The sequence below is a fragment of the Myotis daubentonii genome, chromosome 2 (genome assembly GCF_963259705.1).
Source record: "Myotis daubentonii chromosome 2, mMyoDau2.1, whole genome shotgun sequence".
Taxonomy (NCBI): domain Eukaryota; kingdom Metazoa; phylum Chordata; class Mammalia; order Chiroptera; family Vespertilionidae; genus Myotis; species Myotis daubentonii.
The window spans coordinates 4,472,681-4,489,699 of record NC_081841.1 but is presented as its reverse complement, the minus strand read 5'-3'; the positions used below and the strand labels follow the sequence as shown (position 1 = coordinate 4,489,699).

Genomic DNA, 17,019 nt, shown 5'->3' with positions numbered 1-17,019 from the left:
GTTCTTGCAAATTTTCCTTGTTCTTTTAATAGTTTTGACTTTAAATAACGAGGTCATCACCTCAATGCATTCTTGGGTAGAAAACCAGGGACTTGGTTGCCGAAAAGCCCTTCACACCGAATCTGTCTCAGAGTTTTCTCGAGTTTTCATTCGCTGATGAAGTTTTGTGTGTGTGTGAACTTTTTTAAAAGGATGATTCATGTGGGGTCCGTCAGGGAGAAGGGAGTCTCCCTTGGTCTTTGTCCCCAAATTCCCCTCAAAGCGCCCTCCCAGGGCCTCTGACCCGGCGCTGTAACGAGGTCCGTCTTTTCAGGTGGGAAACGGGGCTCCCAGGCAGCGGGATGACCCAGCACCTATGAGGGGCCCCCGGCTGGGGTCTGTGCTCAGCCAGCTGTGAAGCGTGGCCTGCGCCTTCATGCCTGGGGACAGGGTGAGGAAGTGAGGACGCGCAGGGCCTGTTGGACAAGCGCGGTGTTATGGGGGGGCAGTCCCTCAGGGCAGAGAGGCCCAGCCCCCCAGGTCTGGATATGAAAGTGCCGAGACCCGGATACACTGTGTACTTGGCTAAAAATAAGTTTTGTATGTAATTCTGTGAGTAATACCTGAACACATTCTCATGGAAAAAACCCTCCAACAGCACGGAGCCTGAGTAAGAAAGGGCATTCCCCTGAGCCCCCCCCCACAAACCCCTACCCCCCCAACCCCCTACCCCCCCCGCGCCCCCATGGGAGCCTCTTCTCACGCCAAGGCCTTTCACCCCAGCCTGGTGTTGTGCGTGTAAACTCCCGGGCCCCTGCAGGCTCAGGCCCTGTGGGGGTGCAGGGCAGACTCCCCGTGCCGGCACCTCCACTCACTTCCCAAATACTCACTGAGACCTACTACGCTCAGGCGCTGCTCCAGGTGCTGGGGACAGAGCACGGAACCACAGAGACAAAACCCAAAAAGCGAGGCCCTTTAGTCGGTGAGAAGAACCTGGGAGAAAAGTTCAGGAGGGGCCCTAACCGGTTTGGCTCAGTGGATGGAGCGTCGGCCTGCGGACTGAAAGGTCCCAGGTTCGAATCCGGTCAAGGGCATGTACCTTGGTTGTGGGCACATCCCCAGTAGGAGGGTGTGCAGGAGGCAGCTGATCGATGTGTCTCTCTCATCGATGTTTCTGACTCTCTATCCCTCTCCCTTCCTCTCTGTAAAAAAACAATAAAATATATTAATTAAAAAAAAAAAGTTCAGGAGGGAAGGGGTGCCAGGCAGTCAGGGAGGGCCTGGCGAGACCGTGGAACAGAAATGAGGGTGACCCTGAGGACACCTGGGGAGAAGCGCGAGGCCCGGGGGTCACACAGTTCACAGGAGAATGGAACGGCCCTCACCGGCCTGGCCCTGTGCGCGCACCCCTGCGGGAGGCGGCATTAGATTCAGGTGGGAAACGGGGCTCCCAGGCTGCGGCCAAAGAGGAAAGCAAGCTCAGAAGGATAAGGGATGAGCCAGGCAGCTCCGGGGCCCTGAACTCTCCCTGCACCCCTCACCCCACACAGGTCTGTGGGGTCCTCTCCCTCTCAGCAGAGGACGGCTCTGGAGGGGCCTGCGGCCGAGCAGAGTAGAGGGGAGCCAAGTGCTGGGGAACCCCCCTGGCCTTGGCTTTGCAGGGTCATCATCAGTCAAACCAGGCAAGTACCAGATGTTAGCACCCCCTCTCTCCCCCCCTTCACCCCAAGCGTTTGGCTTTAGCTCCAAGGAAGGCTGCCTCCCATCAGGTCAGGGGCACTGGGGACTGTCCATCCACTGTCCCTCCCAGAGCTGGTCCTCAGAGGCCCCCAGTCCATAGGGTCACACTTGGGAGGGACTCAGATTTGGGGTGTGTAGGGCCTCTCCTCCCCCACCCCTCCGGTCTGCAAGTGTCTGAACAAAGTCCTTTTACAATGACTCACTGCCTGCCCGCTAGGGCCCCAGGGGAGGCTGAGGGAAGGGGGTGACGCCAGTGGGCACCGTGGACAGGGTCCCCCACCCCCCGGAGTCCTGCCAGGTAGGCCTGGCCCAGCACAGGCTGTGGGGGTGGGGTGAACATCGGCGGGCTTCAGCTCTGAACCCCCAGCTCCCCTCGCCCACCACAGCCCTGGGCACAACCAGCCAATCCTCAGGCCACTGTCTGCGGACGGACAGACACGGGACAGCGCGGGGGGCAGGTGTCAGCCTCGGGTTTCCTGAGCCTCACGGGAACCTCGAGGCTCTGGGGTTCAGGGACAGGAAGTGGCTGCACCAGGTGACACTGCAGGTCGGCCAGACCCCGAGTGAGACGAAGGCCAGGCCTTTCCCGCTGCATCACCTCCCCTGCGGCGCCGCCTGCCCTCCTCTGCCCGAGGCGGGGGAGACAGGTGCCCCCTCCTCACCAGGAGGCCCTGACGCCTTAGCGGGTGAAGTGCCGCCAGCGGGGCCAGCATCCTTGGGCCTGGGCCGCTCCCACACAGACGTGAGTCCTGGGACAGGCCCAGGGGCTGCCCACAGCCCGGTGGCCCAGGTGACAAAAGAACTGTGACCTGCGGGAGGGGGCTCAGCTCCACGGGAGGCAAGGTGGCCGCTGGGTCCCAGCCCCGCAGGCGCTGGCAGCGGGCACAGCATCATGTGCCCCCAGCACTTGGCCGGCTTCCAGGTCCTCGGCTGAGATGCCACTTCTCTCGTTCAAGGGCACCAGGTGGCAAAGAAAACGTGGCCTGGGACTGGCGAGGGAAGTGTGCCAGGGGGAGGTGGGGAGACGGGGGCTTCCCCGGTCTCCACCCGCCTGGCTCTCCTGCACAGGCTCCCTCCCTGCTCGCCTCTCCTGCAGTCCTGTCCTGAGGGGCAGACCCCCACACGGGGAGCGACAGTTAGACTGTCCCCCCCTCACCCCGACGGCCGCCTTCCCAGGCACAGGCCCGTCTCCACTTCTGTTCCCAGTTCAGGGCCTGCCGAGCAGACGCCCAGGCCTTTGTTCACCCGTTAGCCAAGTAAGAAAGCCACTGGAGCCAGGTGGTGTGGCTCAGTGGCTGAGCTTCGACCTGTGAACCAGGAGGTCACGGTCAGGGCACATGCGGGTGGCAGGCTCGATCCCCAGTGTGGGGCGTGCAGGAGGCATCTGATAGAGACATGATTCTCTCTCGTCATTGATGCTTCTATCTCCCTCTCCCTTCCTCTCTGAAATCAACACAAATACATTAAAAACTATTAAAAACTGTATTAAAAAGAAAACTGGAGGAAAAGCAGAGGGCTGCGGCCAAGGTGGGCTCTGCCGCCGAGCGGCTCTGAGGCGGCGGAACCCTCTGATCACACGTCTCGGTTTCGCTGTGAAATGGGGAAACAGCGAGCTCGCAGGCCTGCTGGGAGGAGACGGGTGACTGAGAAGAGCTCGCGGAGCGTGACGTGCCCTGCCGATGTCCGGGACAGCGGGGCCCCAGCCGGAAGTCTCCGCAGCTGAGCTCGGCGGGGCAGGAGGCTGCCTGCCCCAGGCAGGTGTGTGTGCAACCTGAGCGCAGGGTGGGCACGGGCTGGTCTGGAAGAAAGCCACGGCGAGGGGCAGGCAGGCCCCACCCTCCTAAGTTCCAGGTTGGCCCCCTCAATGAAGACCCCGCGCGCGCTGGCTGGGAGGCTGATGTCAGAGCTGGCCCTGCAGTGCTGGCCCTGCCCGGGCATCGAGCAGGAACTGTCCTGACGCCCGAGGATGGAGGGCAGGTCCTGGCGCAGGAGGGTGGGGGTGTGGAGGTGCTGTCTCGCTCCAAGGAGCCTCGACCTGCTCTCCCAGCAGACCTCCCCCCACCCCCCCAGGCTCCTGCGGCCGACAGGGTTTCTGACTCCAGCCCCCGCATGTCCCCAGGTTCTACTCGGACCCCAGGGAGAAGGCGGGCAGTGGGCACGCACAGCCTCTCGCTGCCAACCCAGACCCAGCTCCTCACTCCCCTCGCGCCCTGAGGACTCCCATGTGCAGTCCTGGGTTTGCACCAGGGTGTGAACTTAGCTTTGGGTGAATTCAAATACCAGTCACCATTCATCGTGCTTCCCTGGGCCCGTGTGAGGCATTAACGGTTTGTCATCCGCACACGAGCACGCACAGGGCACACCAGCTCAGGCCCCTCACCACTGTCATTCATTCAGTCCCCACAGCGCGACGAGGAGAACAAGCCCATTTCACCCAGTGAAACTGAGGCTCCAAGGATAGCAAGGCCCGTTGTGGGGTCAGGCCAGGGTCCCTCCCACCCTGCGCGTGAGTGTTCTGAGTCAGTTCATCTGCAAAATCAAAGCGGTGGATGAGACCAATGAATTTCTAGCTGTTTTTGGTCACAGACTCTTTGTTCAAATGAAGTCTTGAGTGGAAATGGACCGAGTCCGAGGGGAAGAGACAGGCTCCGCTGGAGAGGGCGTGGGCGTGGGCTGCTCCGCCCGTGGGGCTCCCCCGAGCCCTCCTGCGGGAGCACAGAGTTAGGGTCCTGTGGGGAAGTGACCCCTGGCCCAGGACCTCACAGGTCCTCCAGGCAGGGGTTCTCTGAGCTCCTCATCAGGGACAGCAGGTTCAGGGCCGAGACGCCGGGCACGTGGCCAGCACAGATCTGCAGCATGCGGACCAGACGCTGCGCCATGGTGACTCGAAAGCTTTCCACCTGCGGGGAGAGCGGAGAGCAGGGTCAGAGCGGCCACACAGGCTGCCTGAAGGGGCTGGGTCGGAGATGTGGGGACAGCTCAGTGCACCTGTCCACGGCCATGACCCTGTGCACAGCACACCTCTCCAAGCAGCTTCCACCATCTCAGCTTCCGAGTCCCTCCAGCACCCTCCGGGGACCCCAGAGATGATGAGCCCTTCCCTGTGCATGTACGTGTCGGTCCGGCTCACTACATTCTGAGAGGAGGGCCAATGCCTGATGCATCTGTGCTCTCAGGGACCAGCACCGGGCCCTCTGGGCAGGGCTAGACCATCATTTCACTGGGCGCAGCCCACGCCTCGCTGAGTGGGTTTCCTCATGTGTAAAATGGGGCGATAATTCTTGCCACGCAAAGGCCTCAAACTACGGCAAAGCCCAAACTTGATTATGCAGAGGCGTGTGCCCCGAAAGCCCACACGGGTAGGAGGGGTGCAGACTGTCCGCACTGGGGCTCCCTCCGAGGGAAGCCAGGTCTGTGTTCTCAGCGGTCTGCGGCTGGAAACAGCCAGCAGGCCGCAGACCTCTCAGCTCTCAAGTGCAGGGTAGCCCAGGGCTGGCGTGGCCTGCCACCTACTGGCCACACACAGAACAGCACCACCCACCACAAGGTTAGCACCCACAGGCACCTGCCATTTCTTTTGGCAACAGTCACAGATTCTGCTAAAACTCACGACGGCTCTTGCCTACCCCCATGATGCTCAATTTCACGTAGAGGTTAGTAAAGTAAAATACGTAATTTTTTCTTGCCCAAGTCCACAGATCCCCTGAGTTCTACTCTCAGATCAGAGGGGGTCCACGGGCTCCAGAAGAACCCCTGATCCCCGATATTCGGGGATCATCCAAGCAGCCCCTTGAGTGCTGACTGCCCGTTCCCTGCGCCGGGACCAGGCCTCACCTCCAGATCACAGAAGAGCAGGGGGCTCCGGTAGGCTCGGGCCAGCTTCTGCACGCTGTTCCGGTGGACGCTGCAGTGGCTGTCCCGCCCGGCTGCAAAGAAGCCCAGAGAGCTAGCTGTGAGCGCCACCTGCCGGCGGCCGCTGAGGAGGCCCGGGCAAAGCAGCCCGCTGCCCCGACCCTGGGCCCGGCCCTGACTGGTCAGGGGTGACAATCCTGCCGCCTTCTCCACTGGGCGGACGAGACCATCAAGTTAGCGGAGCAGGCGGAAAGGGCTCTGAAACATGGTTTCCTCATCTATAAAGTGAGGGTGGCAGCAGCCTCACTGAGTCACTATAGAGACTCGGTGAATCGATACATGAGTGACCTGGTACTCATTTATTCACCAATGCTTTTTATTTTCATTAAAAAAAATTTTTTTAATTGAGTTTTTTAGAGAGGGGGAAGGAACAGGGAGAGAGAAAGAGAAACATTGATGTGAAAGCAAAACATCCATCGGCTGCCTCCTGCACACCCCCCACTGGGGAGCGAGCCCACAACCTGGGCGTGTGCCCTGACCAGGAATGGAACCCGGTGCAGGGGATGACGCAACCAACTGAGCCACACTGGCCAAGGCTGCCAATGCCTTTGAACACAAGCTGTGCCAGGCCCTCCCCAAAAGGGGCTCACAGGTCAGCTCAGACACACCATCCGTGCGGGATGGGGGCCCTCAGGGCCCGGACTGCAGGCTGGTCGGGGAGGCCTTCCCAGGACGCGGAAGAGGCGTTAGCGAGTCAGACGAGAAGCGTCTCTGAGAAGCGGCCTGGCTCAGGAGTATGAGTATCTAGGTCTGAATCTCAGCTCCACCACTCTCTAGCTGTGGGGCCCTGGGCAGGCTGCGTCACCTCTGACCAGTCTCCTCAGCTACAAAGGAGAGAGGACACCCGCCTCGAAGGGCTGCCTGTGACAGTCAGTGACACAGAAACGCGCTCAGAGCGGCGTCGGGCGGTGGGTGCCCAGTGGAGGCTCGCGGACACTGTCCCGCCGTTGGTCACAGCGCGGAGACAGCAGGACTTGCTCAGAGCCGCCGGTGAGCCAGAGCGGAGGGTGCCAGGAGGCGAGGCGGCGGGAAGGCAGAGGCCACGCTGCCGGACACGCGGCGCCTTCACAGGGTTTGGGTTTTACTCTAAAACCGCTCGGCAACGCCAAGCGATGAGTGACCTGCTCAGATGTGCTCTTAGAAAGACCGACAGCAGGTCGGATGCCGAGGCCGGTCCTTCCCATCAGCCCGGCGCCAGCAGGGGGTGCACGGCACACTGCTCCTGGCGGGCAAGGGCGCACTTACCGCCGGTGACCAGGAAGCCCACCTTCCCCAGGAAGAAGGCGGCGTCCACGTGGCGCAGGGACTCCTCCACGTTCTGCAGGCTGGGCGGCCAGGCCCGGGCGGGAAAACAAACCTTACAACAGAGAAGGCCGTGCCCTCCTCCCCCGCCCCCCGCCGCCCACTCCACCCCTCATCCCATCCCAGAGCGGCCAGAGCCTGAGGGGGGACAGGACTCTGCCCAGGGTATTGGAATCCTTTGTCCTTTCATTGTTTCAAACTACTTTTAATTACACCTCAGGCTGCTGTCCCCCAGGAGGGAGAGGACAGACCTTCCTCTGCGCTCCACAGGGGGCCAGGCCGGGCCACTCCTGCTGCCACTGCCATGCCCCACACTAGACTGGGCTCTGACCTCGCACAGGCCTTAAGTCTTTCTTCTAAACACACTATTGGTTTCACATGAACTCTTCACCTGAACACGGTGCTCACTCCCATCTTTACCTGGCTAAGGCCGTCCTATCTATCAGGTGTCACCTCCACCAGAAAGCCTACCCTGACTAAGTCCTGAGCGTCACAGGTCTGGTGTGGGCTCTCACAAGTGTCCGAAAGCCCCGCCTCCTCCTGCAATGGCTAGGAGCACACTGAGGTCAGGGTCTGTTTCCTCCATCTCTGTGCCCGCTGTCAGGGCCAGAGTAGACCTCAGAGCGCATTAGCTAAATGACAGGTGGCACTGCTAGGATTTATCAGTGTCTTTCAAACATCGTGCACTGGCCATGGCTCCCCCTCACCATCTAGGCCAGTGATGGCGAACTTTTTGAGCTCGGCGTGTCAGCATTTTGAAAAACCCTAACTTAACTCTGGTGCCGTGTCGCATATAGAAATTTTTTGATCTTTGCAACCATAGTAAAACAAAGATTTATCTTTTTGATATTTATTTTATATATTTAAATGCCATTTAACAAAGAAAAATCAACCAAAAAAATGAGTTCGCGTGTCACCTCTGACGCGCGTGTCCTAGGTTCGCCATCACTGGTCTAGGTTAACCCCAGGCAGCCTCTCCCTGCCTCCTCTCCTTCCCATCATAAGTGACGTCACTGCCCCTAAGCCAGGGAGGGCCACCTGAGCCCCACCAGCCCCATCGTCTGGCTCTCACCTGTATTTGCTGTGAAGGTTGACCACGAACACAATCAGGTCAATTCGGGGGCGATTCACATCGGAGGGCAGAGGGAGGGAATGTGCCAAGTGGCTGGAAAACAAGAAACTGCAGGACTAAAGATCCCTGCGCCCACATTCCCGTGACCATCACACGCAGTCAGAGGCGCCTCACCTCTTCACCTGAGGCCCTCCTGGGCAAGACTCCGCTGGCGAGCAGAGGGGCGGGGTGGGGCGGGGCGGGGCCGGTCCCACCCAGATGACTTTCTTCCGACTCCTCTGGCAGAAAGGAGTTCTGTGTAGCAGCCGCCTCGGTAAGAGGGAGCTTGGGGTAGACGATGGCATGGGGCCAGCAAGCTACACTGCACGCTGGGAGGGAGGCCAGGCTCCGAGGCGGGTGCTGAACTGTGAAGATTAGGGGCTGGGACCGAACTCCTTTGGAGTGTGACAGAAGCGGGTTCAAATCTCAGTTCTGCAATGACCAGCTGTGTGACCTTGCATAAATCACCTCATCGCTCTCCTGGACTTGGTCCCTGGTGGTCAGATACCAACATGAAGGTTTTTCTGGAACCCTCGATTTCTGCCCATTTCTATGTATTCCTATTACCCAGCTCCTCCCATCGCCTACCTTATAATTCAGGAAACATCAAAAAGGACTGCCCAGCTGGTCTGGCTCAGTGGTCACCTGAGCGTGGTCACCTGAACCAGGAAGTCACAGTTCAATTTCTGGTCAGGGCACACACCTGGGTGGCGGGCTTGACCCCCAGTAGGGGGCATGTAGGAGACAGCCAATTGATTCTCTCTCATCATTGATATTTCTCTCTCCCCCTCTCCTTTCCTCTCTGGAATCAATAAAAATATATTTAAAAAACAAACAAACAAAAACACCACAAAGTCCAGTTACCTAGAAATTACCACTAGTTAACTTTAGAGCATTTTTCTAAACATGCACACAACATACTATACACATTCAGACACTAGAATAGATATAATCTAAAAATAGGATAATAGTATTAATTTAATTTGCATTTAATGAAAGCAAAATAACTAAAGCAGAACTGAAAAAAATACATGAACTTAGATAAGTTTTTTTTATTTTTTAAATATATTTTATTGATTTTTACAGAGAGGAAGGGAGAGGGATAGAGAGAAACATCAATGAGCGAGAAGCATCAATCAGCTGCCTCCTGCACGCCCCCTACTGGGGATGTGCCCGCAACCAAGGTACATGCCCTTGACCGGAATCGAACCTGGGACCCTTGAGTCCGCAGGCCGACGCTCTTATCCACTGAGCCAAACTGGTTAGGGCAATAAGTTATTTTTTAATCACAAAGGTTGTTTCCTGAAAGAACTGAATTAAGAAAAAAATTAATAACTTATCATTTGAAACTGTTTCAATTTTATCTATATTGGCTTGAGTGTCTGTCCATTATGAGACACGAGAGCTATTAGTATGTATGTTTACATTTTGCTCTAGCTATAACCTTGGACCTAGGCTGACGAAGTGGCCACTCTGGAACCCTGCTGGTCGCCATGGGAGAGACAAAGCCTTCTGAGGAGGGTCTCACTGTCAACTAAATAGCTCACCAATAAAGATACTATCGTTTTTTCTGCTCTTAACTCATTGGCCAGAACTAGTCACATGGCTCCACATAGCCACAAAAGGTCAAAAAGTGCAATTCCGAAACCTGCCATAGGCTCCAAATGCAGAAGCTGGAAATATCTGGCAACGGAATGAGCGGAGGATCATGTGGGTGACTGCCTTTCCTGCGAAAAGTCTGAAGAATCATTTACCCTTTAAGTTCAACAATTTAACTTGACACAAATGCTGTGACTGTTTTTCCTGGAATAAGATATATATTCCCTTTTTTAAAATTCTTTTTTATTATATTCTCTTTTTAATGGAAAAATTAAACTGTTCGCTCATTTCAGAGGAGTTTTCTTCCATTACATCTTCGAACACTTTTGCTGTGGTTTTCTCAAATCTTTCCTCTTTGTAGGCAATGAAGTGCTCAACTGCACCTATTCTGATCCTTGCTGTTTCTATTTGTTAGATCCCGTATGGCATTATTTTTGGATCTTTTTTGCCCTTAGCTCAGCAACCTCCCTTTTCCTCTCATTCTGTTGTTTTATTATTTGGTCTTTGAATGACTCTGAAAAACTCAGGTTCTTATTAAACTTCCCAATCCACAAAATACTCAAAAAAAGCTTTCTTCTTTCCCCAGAGTGGGTTCTTCATCAGATTTCTGCATGTCAGGTGAATCCTTACCCTTTCTGGCAAGGGTTTCCATGACACTTCTTTTTTTTAAAATATATTTTTATTGATTTCAGAGAGGAAAGGAGAGGGAGAGAGAGAAACATCAATGATGAGAAAGAATCATTGACTGGCTGCCTCCTGCAGGCCCCCCACTGGGGATGGAGCCCGCCACCCTGGCATGTGCCCTTGGCCGGAATCGAACCCGGGACCCTTCAGTCTGCAGGCCGACGCTCTATCCACCGAGCCAAACCGGCCAGGGCTCCATGACACTCCTTTCCGTCTCGCTCAATGCAGGCAATGTTATCCACATTTTCCATTTACCCTGATGCCACTGAAATGAATTCTTCTTAAAAATCCTTTCCTATTTCTAAGCTATGGCTTTGGGATTGTTGGTTGTGTTTGACGTTCTGGGGCCCGAGAGACTGGCAAGATGGATAAAGCACAGATATTTAAAAGAAAAAGATTATGTTCCCGCATCAGAGATCATTAAAGTGCGGAGGCAGGTTTGTTCCGCCTGGCAAGGGCCATTTCCAGTTCCCATGGAGCAAATGCCTTCCATCTGGGTCATTCCCCTTCAGCATGGACCTGGAGCTTCCCTTCCCATCAGGGCGAACGACACCCCCAGACCTAGTCGCCTGACTCCCTCAGCAGCTGTTTCTACTTCCCATCAGTGAGAAGAAGGAAAACAAGGCATACTTCCTTGGTCACTTTTTCTCCAGATTTGGAGGGCACATCTACACTGCTCAGGACACTGGGAGTCACCAGTGCACGAAGGTCAGTCCCTGCCCTGAAGGGACTGGCCTTGGGGTCCAGGGCCTGGTCGACTGGAAACAAGGAAACGAACAGTGACAAGGAAATGTCTTACGGTGACAAGTGTCAGTAAGAGAACAAGTGATGGAGGATACCTTAGATCGGCTCTACCAGACGCCGGCGGGGTCGGCGAGGCTGACCGCGCAGTTACGGATGGTGAAGGGGCTGGCCCACCGGCTCGGGCCAGAGTTCCGGCCTCAGCCGAGCGATCGGACCCCCCGGGCCTCGGCTACTTACACCCGCAGCGTGGAGGCGCAGTCCTCCTTGAGTATCGAGTCGGCCAGCGGTTGCAGAAGAGCATCCTCCTTGCCCACCAGCTGCCCAGAGAGAGAAGGCGGCCGCTGTCCCTCTGCAGAACATGGGGACCCGCGCACCGACCGAAGGCGGCCACGACCCCCAGGATTCTGGCTCCTGCGCTCAGGGCGCCGTTTACCGAGAGAAGACTCCACCGGGCACGGGTTGAGCGCCTGCGGTCTACACCCTCCCCGGTCCTTCCCGCTCAGCACTCGCTACCTCCTGGACCCTCCCGCTGACCGCCGGGCCGCTCCGGGAGGCCAGACTCAGACTCAGACACTGCAAGTCCCTGCCCGGCTCGGAACTCGGCCTCCGGGCCAGAATCCAACCAGAAACCGGGAAGAAAGCCCGCCGCGCACCTATTGGTGGGGGCGTCCTTCCGCCTTAGAGAGCGGCTGTTCCGATTGGGTCAGAATGTGGCTGTCCCGCCCACCGCCTCTTCCGGAACAGCGCGCGCCCGCCCCCTGAGGAGCGCCGAGAGCGGGGCAGCGGGAGCACAGCCCGGGAGGGGAGCCCCGCCGGGGAAGCGCGGCTGCGGGCGCCTACCAAGATGGTGGCCGCGTTCAGGCCCGGCAGCTGGTCCTGAGGCCGCAACACCGACATCCCAGTCGCTGGCCGAACCGCCGCTCAGGTCGTGCGCGCCTTCCTTTCAAACGCCGCTGTGGCCCCGCCCTAGTGCTCCCTGAGGGGCACGTGACCCTCCGTGGGCGGGGTTTCCCGTCGCCGAGCCCTTTAAAGGAACCGCTGCCTCCTTTTCTGAGGGTGTTCCAGCCCTGGCCCCCACTCCGAAGGTGCAGTCCATGGGGCAGGCCTTCTGTTTCACGCCTCGGAGAAAGGTGTGCAGTGATTCAGTCGTCCATTTATGCTCATTCACCAGCCTCGCAGCTGCTCAGAACAAAACCTTGGGGTCATTCTGGGCTCCACCCACAACCGGTCCCTAAGCAAGCCCGCGGGTTCTGATCTTAAAATGGACCCAGAAGGTGACCACGTCTCACCGCCTCGCCTTCTGCCTCCACCACCACCAGGACACGCCACTGCCATCGCCTACTGGGACTTCTCACAGCCTTCTCGCTGGCTCCCCTTTTGCAGCTGGTCCCCAGGGCTCCAGGCTGTTCCTCACACAGCAATCGGAGTCATGCTTTTACCGCAGAAATCAGAATGGGCCGCATCGCATCTCTGATCAGAACCCACCAGTACTTCCCATCTCACAGTTCTTCTCATGGCGTTGAGGCTCTGCGTGCTCTGGCCCCCGACCTCCTCTCCTGCTCCTCTCCCTGACCTCATCCTCGGCTCCTCTCCGTCTGGCATCCCCTCCAGCCACCGGGGCCACTAGGCTGCTTGTCAAATATTCAGGGTACCCTCCTACCACAGGACCTTTGCCGCTGTGGTCCCCTCTGGCTGAAACGCTCTTCTCTCAAGGAGTCACCTTGCTTGTTTCCCCACTTAGTCATGTTTCCGCTGCAGTGTCACCTTGTCAGAGGGGTCTTTCTTAATTACCTCTCCTCTCTCTACTAGCAAGTCCCACGCCCTGGCCGGGTAGCCGAGTTGGTTAGAGCATCTTCTGAATAAGCCAGGGTTGTGGGTTCGACCCCTGGTCAGGGCACATACAAGAGTCAACCAATGAGTGCCTGCATAAGTGGAACAACACATTTCTCACTCTCTCACTCTCTTCCTTTCTCTCTCTCAAATCAATTATAACTAAATAAACAAAATAGCAAGCAAGCCCCTCCAGACTCCCTATCTACCCTTTTCTGCTCTATTTTCTCCATAGCTCTAATCCCCACTTAATACATCATCAAAAACTGTGCAGCCTCTGCCCTAACCAGTTTGGCTCAGTGGATAGAGCGTCGGCCTGCGGACTCAAGGGTCCCAGGTTCGATTCCAGCAAGGGCATGTACCTTGGTTGTGGGCACATCCCCAGTAGGGAGTGTGCAAGAGGCAGCTGATTGATGTTTCTCTCTCGTCGATGTTTCTAACTCTCTATCCCTTTCCCTTCCTCTCTGTAAAAAAAAATCAATAAAATATACTTTTAAAAAAAACAACTGTGCAGCCTCTGGGATTTTACCATACTTACAAACTAATAAGCTGTTCACTACGGTTTGGTAACAGCCTTACCATTTCGCGGATGCTGGCAGGAGACACGCGGCTCCTCGGTGAGAGAAAAAGGGCTTTATTACTCGGTGAAAGCAGCAGCCACGGCTTTGTGTTTGTGTGCGTTCCCCATGTCCTGCAGCCCCCACCAGGGACCCGTCACGGATGCCCGTGCACCTGTGAATGACTTTACAGGATCTGAGGTTCGCTGCTTTGATAGTGAGTGGGAGGCCTGTTCTTTCCGCCGGGGGAGATGTTACCTCGTTCCTCAAGGTTGCCGGCTGCAAACACAGCCTGAGAAATGGCCTGGGTAAGAGCTTCAGGGTCTTGCTTTTCTGGCAGGCTGAGGGATGCTCAGTTATATAAGCACTTGCTCCTTATCTTTGCAATGAAAGCACAAGAGGGCAGAGACTGTGCCAGTTTGTATGCCCAGCACTTTAAAAAGTGTCTGGTAAAAAAAGAAAAAAATAAAGAAAAAAAATAAAAATAAATAAAATAAAAAGTGGGACAAAAAAAAGTAGAATCAAAAGAAAAAAAAGTGTCTGGTACAGCCCTGGCCAGTGTGCTCAGTGGTTAGAGCACTGAAAGGTCACTGGTTCGATTTCTGGTCAAGGGCACGTACCTGGGTTGCAGGTTTGATCCCAGTTGGGGCTTGTTTGGTAGTCAACCAATGGATGTGTCTCTCTCACATCAATGTTTCTCTCTCCTCTGTCTCTCTTCCCCTCCCTCCCTTTTTTCTACTCTGTCTGAAAAGCAGTGGGGGGCGGGGGGAGTGTCTGAGGCATGGTAGTTGCTCAATAAGTATTTGTTGAATGAATGGATTGATTTATATTCAATGCCCCACCTAAGAACACGGATGAATCAGACATTATTGATCAACTCAATGTACTGGGAAGTCAGACCGAGACCTCCCAGTGTGCTCATTGCTGTGCCACCTGGGAGAGCAGATGCACCCTCTCTATTTAACCTAAATTCTTCTCACTGCAAATGAAAGAGCTGGCGGTTAATGGCTTCATGGAACCCCTGCCGCAGCACAGACGAGTCTTTGATTCCCCAATGTCCGGGGGGTGGAGGGGACCCCCGGGAGTCAGGTGGTAACGAGTGCTATGAAAATAAAGCGAGGCAGGTGAGGGCACAGGTAGAGGTGCGTAGGAAGACGTGCTTTAGGTCAGGGGAGGCCTCTGGAAGAGGGTGATGTTGGAGCAGATGCCTGAGTGCAGTGAGAGGAGCCAACGAACTATGCTGAAGAAGCATCTTCAGGCTGAAGGAGCAGCCAGTGCTGAGACCCCGGGCAGCATTCCTGACACTTGTGAGGAAGAGCGAGGAGGCCAGTGGCTGACGCCCAGGTGACGGAGGCCCTTAGAGAGTCATGGAAAAACTCTGGACCCTGGTCAGCACCTTCTAGAAGGGGCTGAGCTGAGAGCCATTCAGTCGACGTGTGCTGAGTGCCTGCTTTGGGCCAGGCCCGGTGCTGGGCGAGTGACCCCAGCACCAGAGGTGTCATCCCTGCTCCAGGGAGCTGTCAGCGTGGGCAGATGACAACAGCCGAACGCAGCACGTGGGGGACAGCCACCGGGGGCAGTGGGAGCCCAGGCGGAGGTGTGACGCTCCCCCGGGAGCCCCTGCGACACTGCGCTGGGAGCTGACTGTCGGCTGAGGTGTCCGGCTGACTTGGTGCGTGTCACATGGACGGTGCAATAGAAGACAGTTGTGTGTAGCATCCATACTGTGGTGACAGCCAGGGATTGGCAGGAAGGCCAACCCAGGCCTGGAGGTTTAGTATCAAGAACACCCTGAGCTGCCCGGTCGGTGGCTGAGCGTCAACCTCTGAACCAGGAGGTCACGGTTCAGTTCCGGTCAGGGGATATGCCTGGGTTTGGACTCGGTCCTTAGTGTGGGACATGCAGGAGGCAGCCGATCGGTGATTCCCTCTCATCATTGATGTTTCTATCTCTCTCTCCCTCTCCCTTCCTCTCTGAAATTAATAATATATATATTTTATTTATTTATTTATTTTTTTAAAGAACATTCTAAACTGGCCCTAGCTGGTTAGGCACAGTGATAGAGTGTTGGCCTGCAGACCAAAGGGTCCTGGGTTCGATTCTGGTCAAGGGCAGGTACCTTGATTGCAGGCTCCTCCCTGGCCCGGGTCCTAGTTGAGGCTCATGCAGGAGGCAACCAATCGATGTGGTTCTCTCACATCAATGTTTCTCTCTGTCTTTCCTTCTCTCTTCTGTTCTCCCTAAAAATCAATGGAAAAATATCCTCAGGTGAGGGTTGGAAAAAAGGAGTACCTTGTGGGTGTGTGTCTGTGGTTCGAGGCATCTCCAGCCGTAATTCTCCCACCCGTCCCCGAGAGCCAGTTCCCTCTACCTGGACCCCCTGCTTCCATGGGGCCCGTTGCCCCCACCCTCTGTACTGAACATGCTGCGTGGTTGCCTCTGGTGCATTGGGAGGCAGATCTGAGCCCAGTGAGGATCAGAATAGCTGGTTTCCACGTGTGCGTTTACTTTTAAAAGGAACTTTTGTGTACATGGTGTTCTTCCATCTGTTCCCAGAGGTGAGGGGGTAAGGGGGAAGCGTCGCTGGGGGAGGAGGGAGGCAGGGAGGCGCTGCGGCTGAGGAGTGAGGCCAATGCCCACCAGGGGAGATAGAGCTTCCCAGGCCCAGGGCTTTGGGCGGGACCAGAAGGGGACAGACCAAAAAAAAAAAAAAAAAAAGGAATCATGAGGCTAAAACAATATCTAAAGGCCACCGATCCCATTTTTTACAGATTTATTAAAGTACTAGAGGCCCAGTGCACGAGTTCGTGCACAGGTGGGGTCTGGCCGCCCACCCTGATTGGGGCCATTGGGGCCTGGTGGTGGGGGGAGGGACCACTGATGTTTGGCTGGCTGGCCCCGCCCATGATCAGGGTGGGGGGCCAGTCCAGGGAGGGGCTGGCCAGGGGGAGGGGCCACAGGAGGTTGCAGGGGAGCCTATTGGGACCCACATCATCCTGGTTGGCAGTCATAGTGACTGGTCATTCTGCCATTCTGGTTGCTGGGCTTTTATATATATAGATAGTTGGCATATAAAAATCTATATTAATATGTATATGACATATACATATTTAAAGTATATACTTTGCTAAGTTAGTACATATGTGTACACTTAGAAAGCTAACACCAAAGTCAGGATAATGAGCAAAGCCATTCCCCCCCCTTCGAGTGTCTCCATGCCCCTTTGTCATCCGTCCCCCAACTCCTCTCTGCCCTCCCACTGCAAACTGTGGAAAGCGCGGTGGCAGCTTTGCTCACAATGGCCCAGCGCTGCAAACAGCCCAACATCCTTCGGTGGTGAAGAGAGAAACAAGGTGTGGTGTGCTGATCCATGCCACATGGGTGAAAGGCAAAAGCGTTGTGCTGAGCGCCAATCTCTCCCTATTTTCAAAGGGCGAGCCTCCAGACCTGCCCAGTTGACAGAAGAGTGCATCCGTGTGATCCCATGAATACGAAATTCAAATACATGCAAAACTAATCTATGGTGCTAGGAGTCAGATCAGCGAGTGCCTGTGGGAAGGC

General features: G+C 55.9%; 1 protein-coding gene across 2 annotated transcripts; it reads right to left on the bottom strand.

The window, feature by feature from the left end:
- Nucleotides 1-4,273: 4,273 nt before the first annotated feature.
- CENPM (centromere protein M) lies at nt 4,274-12,052 on the bottom strand. 2 transcript variants are annotated; one of them, XM_059680833.1, is made up of 6 exons: nt 11,912-12,052; nt 11,309-11,388; nt 8,006-8,113; nt 6,877-6,956; nt 5,554-5,645; nt 4,274-4,619 (listed from the first exon to the last, which is right to left on the bottom strand). In XM_059680833.1, exons 1-6 carry the CDS (start codon nt 11,966-11,968, stop codon nt 4,479-4,481), a joined length of 558 nt encoding a protein of 185 aa, XP_059536816.1. In that variant the 5' UTR covers nt 11,969-12,052; the 3' UTR covers nt 4,274-4,478. The 2 variants fall into 2 exon arrangements, with proteins under 2 accessions (XP_059536816.1, XP_059536817.1); XM_059680834.1 differs by having other exon boundaries at nt 8,006-8,098.
- Nucleotides 12,053-17,019: the final 4,967 nt, after the last annotated feature.

Bases quoted from the DNA above. Each gene is read 5' to 3' on its own strand.
- CENPM (XM_059680833.1), bottom strand. From the start codon at position 11,968: ATGTCGGTGTTGCGGCCTCAGGACCAGCTGCCGGGCCTGAACGCGGCC. The intron at 6,957-8,005 runs GTGAGAGCCAGA...CTGGCCGCCCAG, and splicing joins AACCTTCACAGCAAATACAG to CCTGCAGAACGTGGAGGAGT. The intron at 4,620-5,553 runs GTGAGGCCTGGT...CTCTCCCCGCAG, and splicing joins TGCTCTTCTGTGATCTGGAG to GTGGAAAGCTTTCGAGTCAC.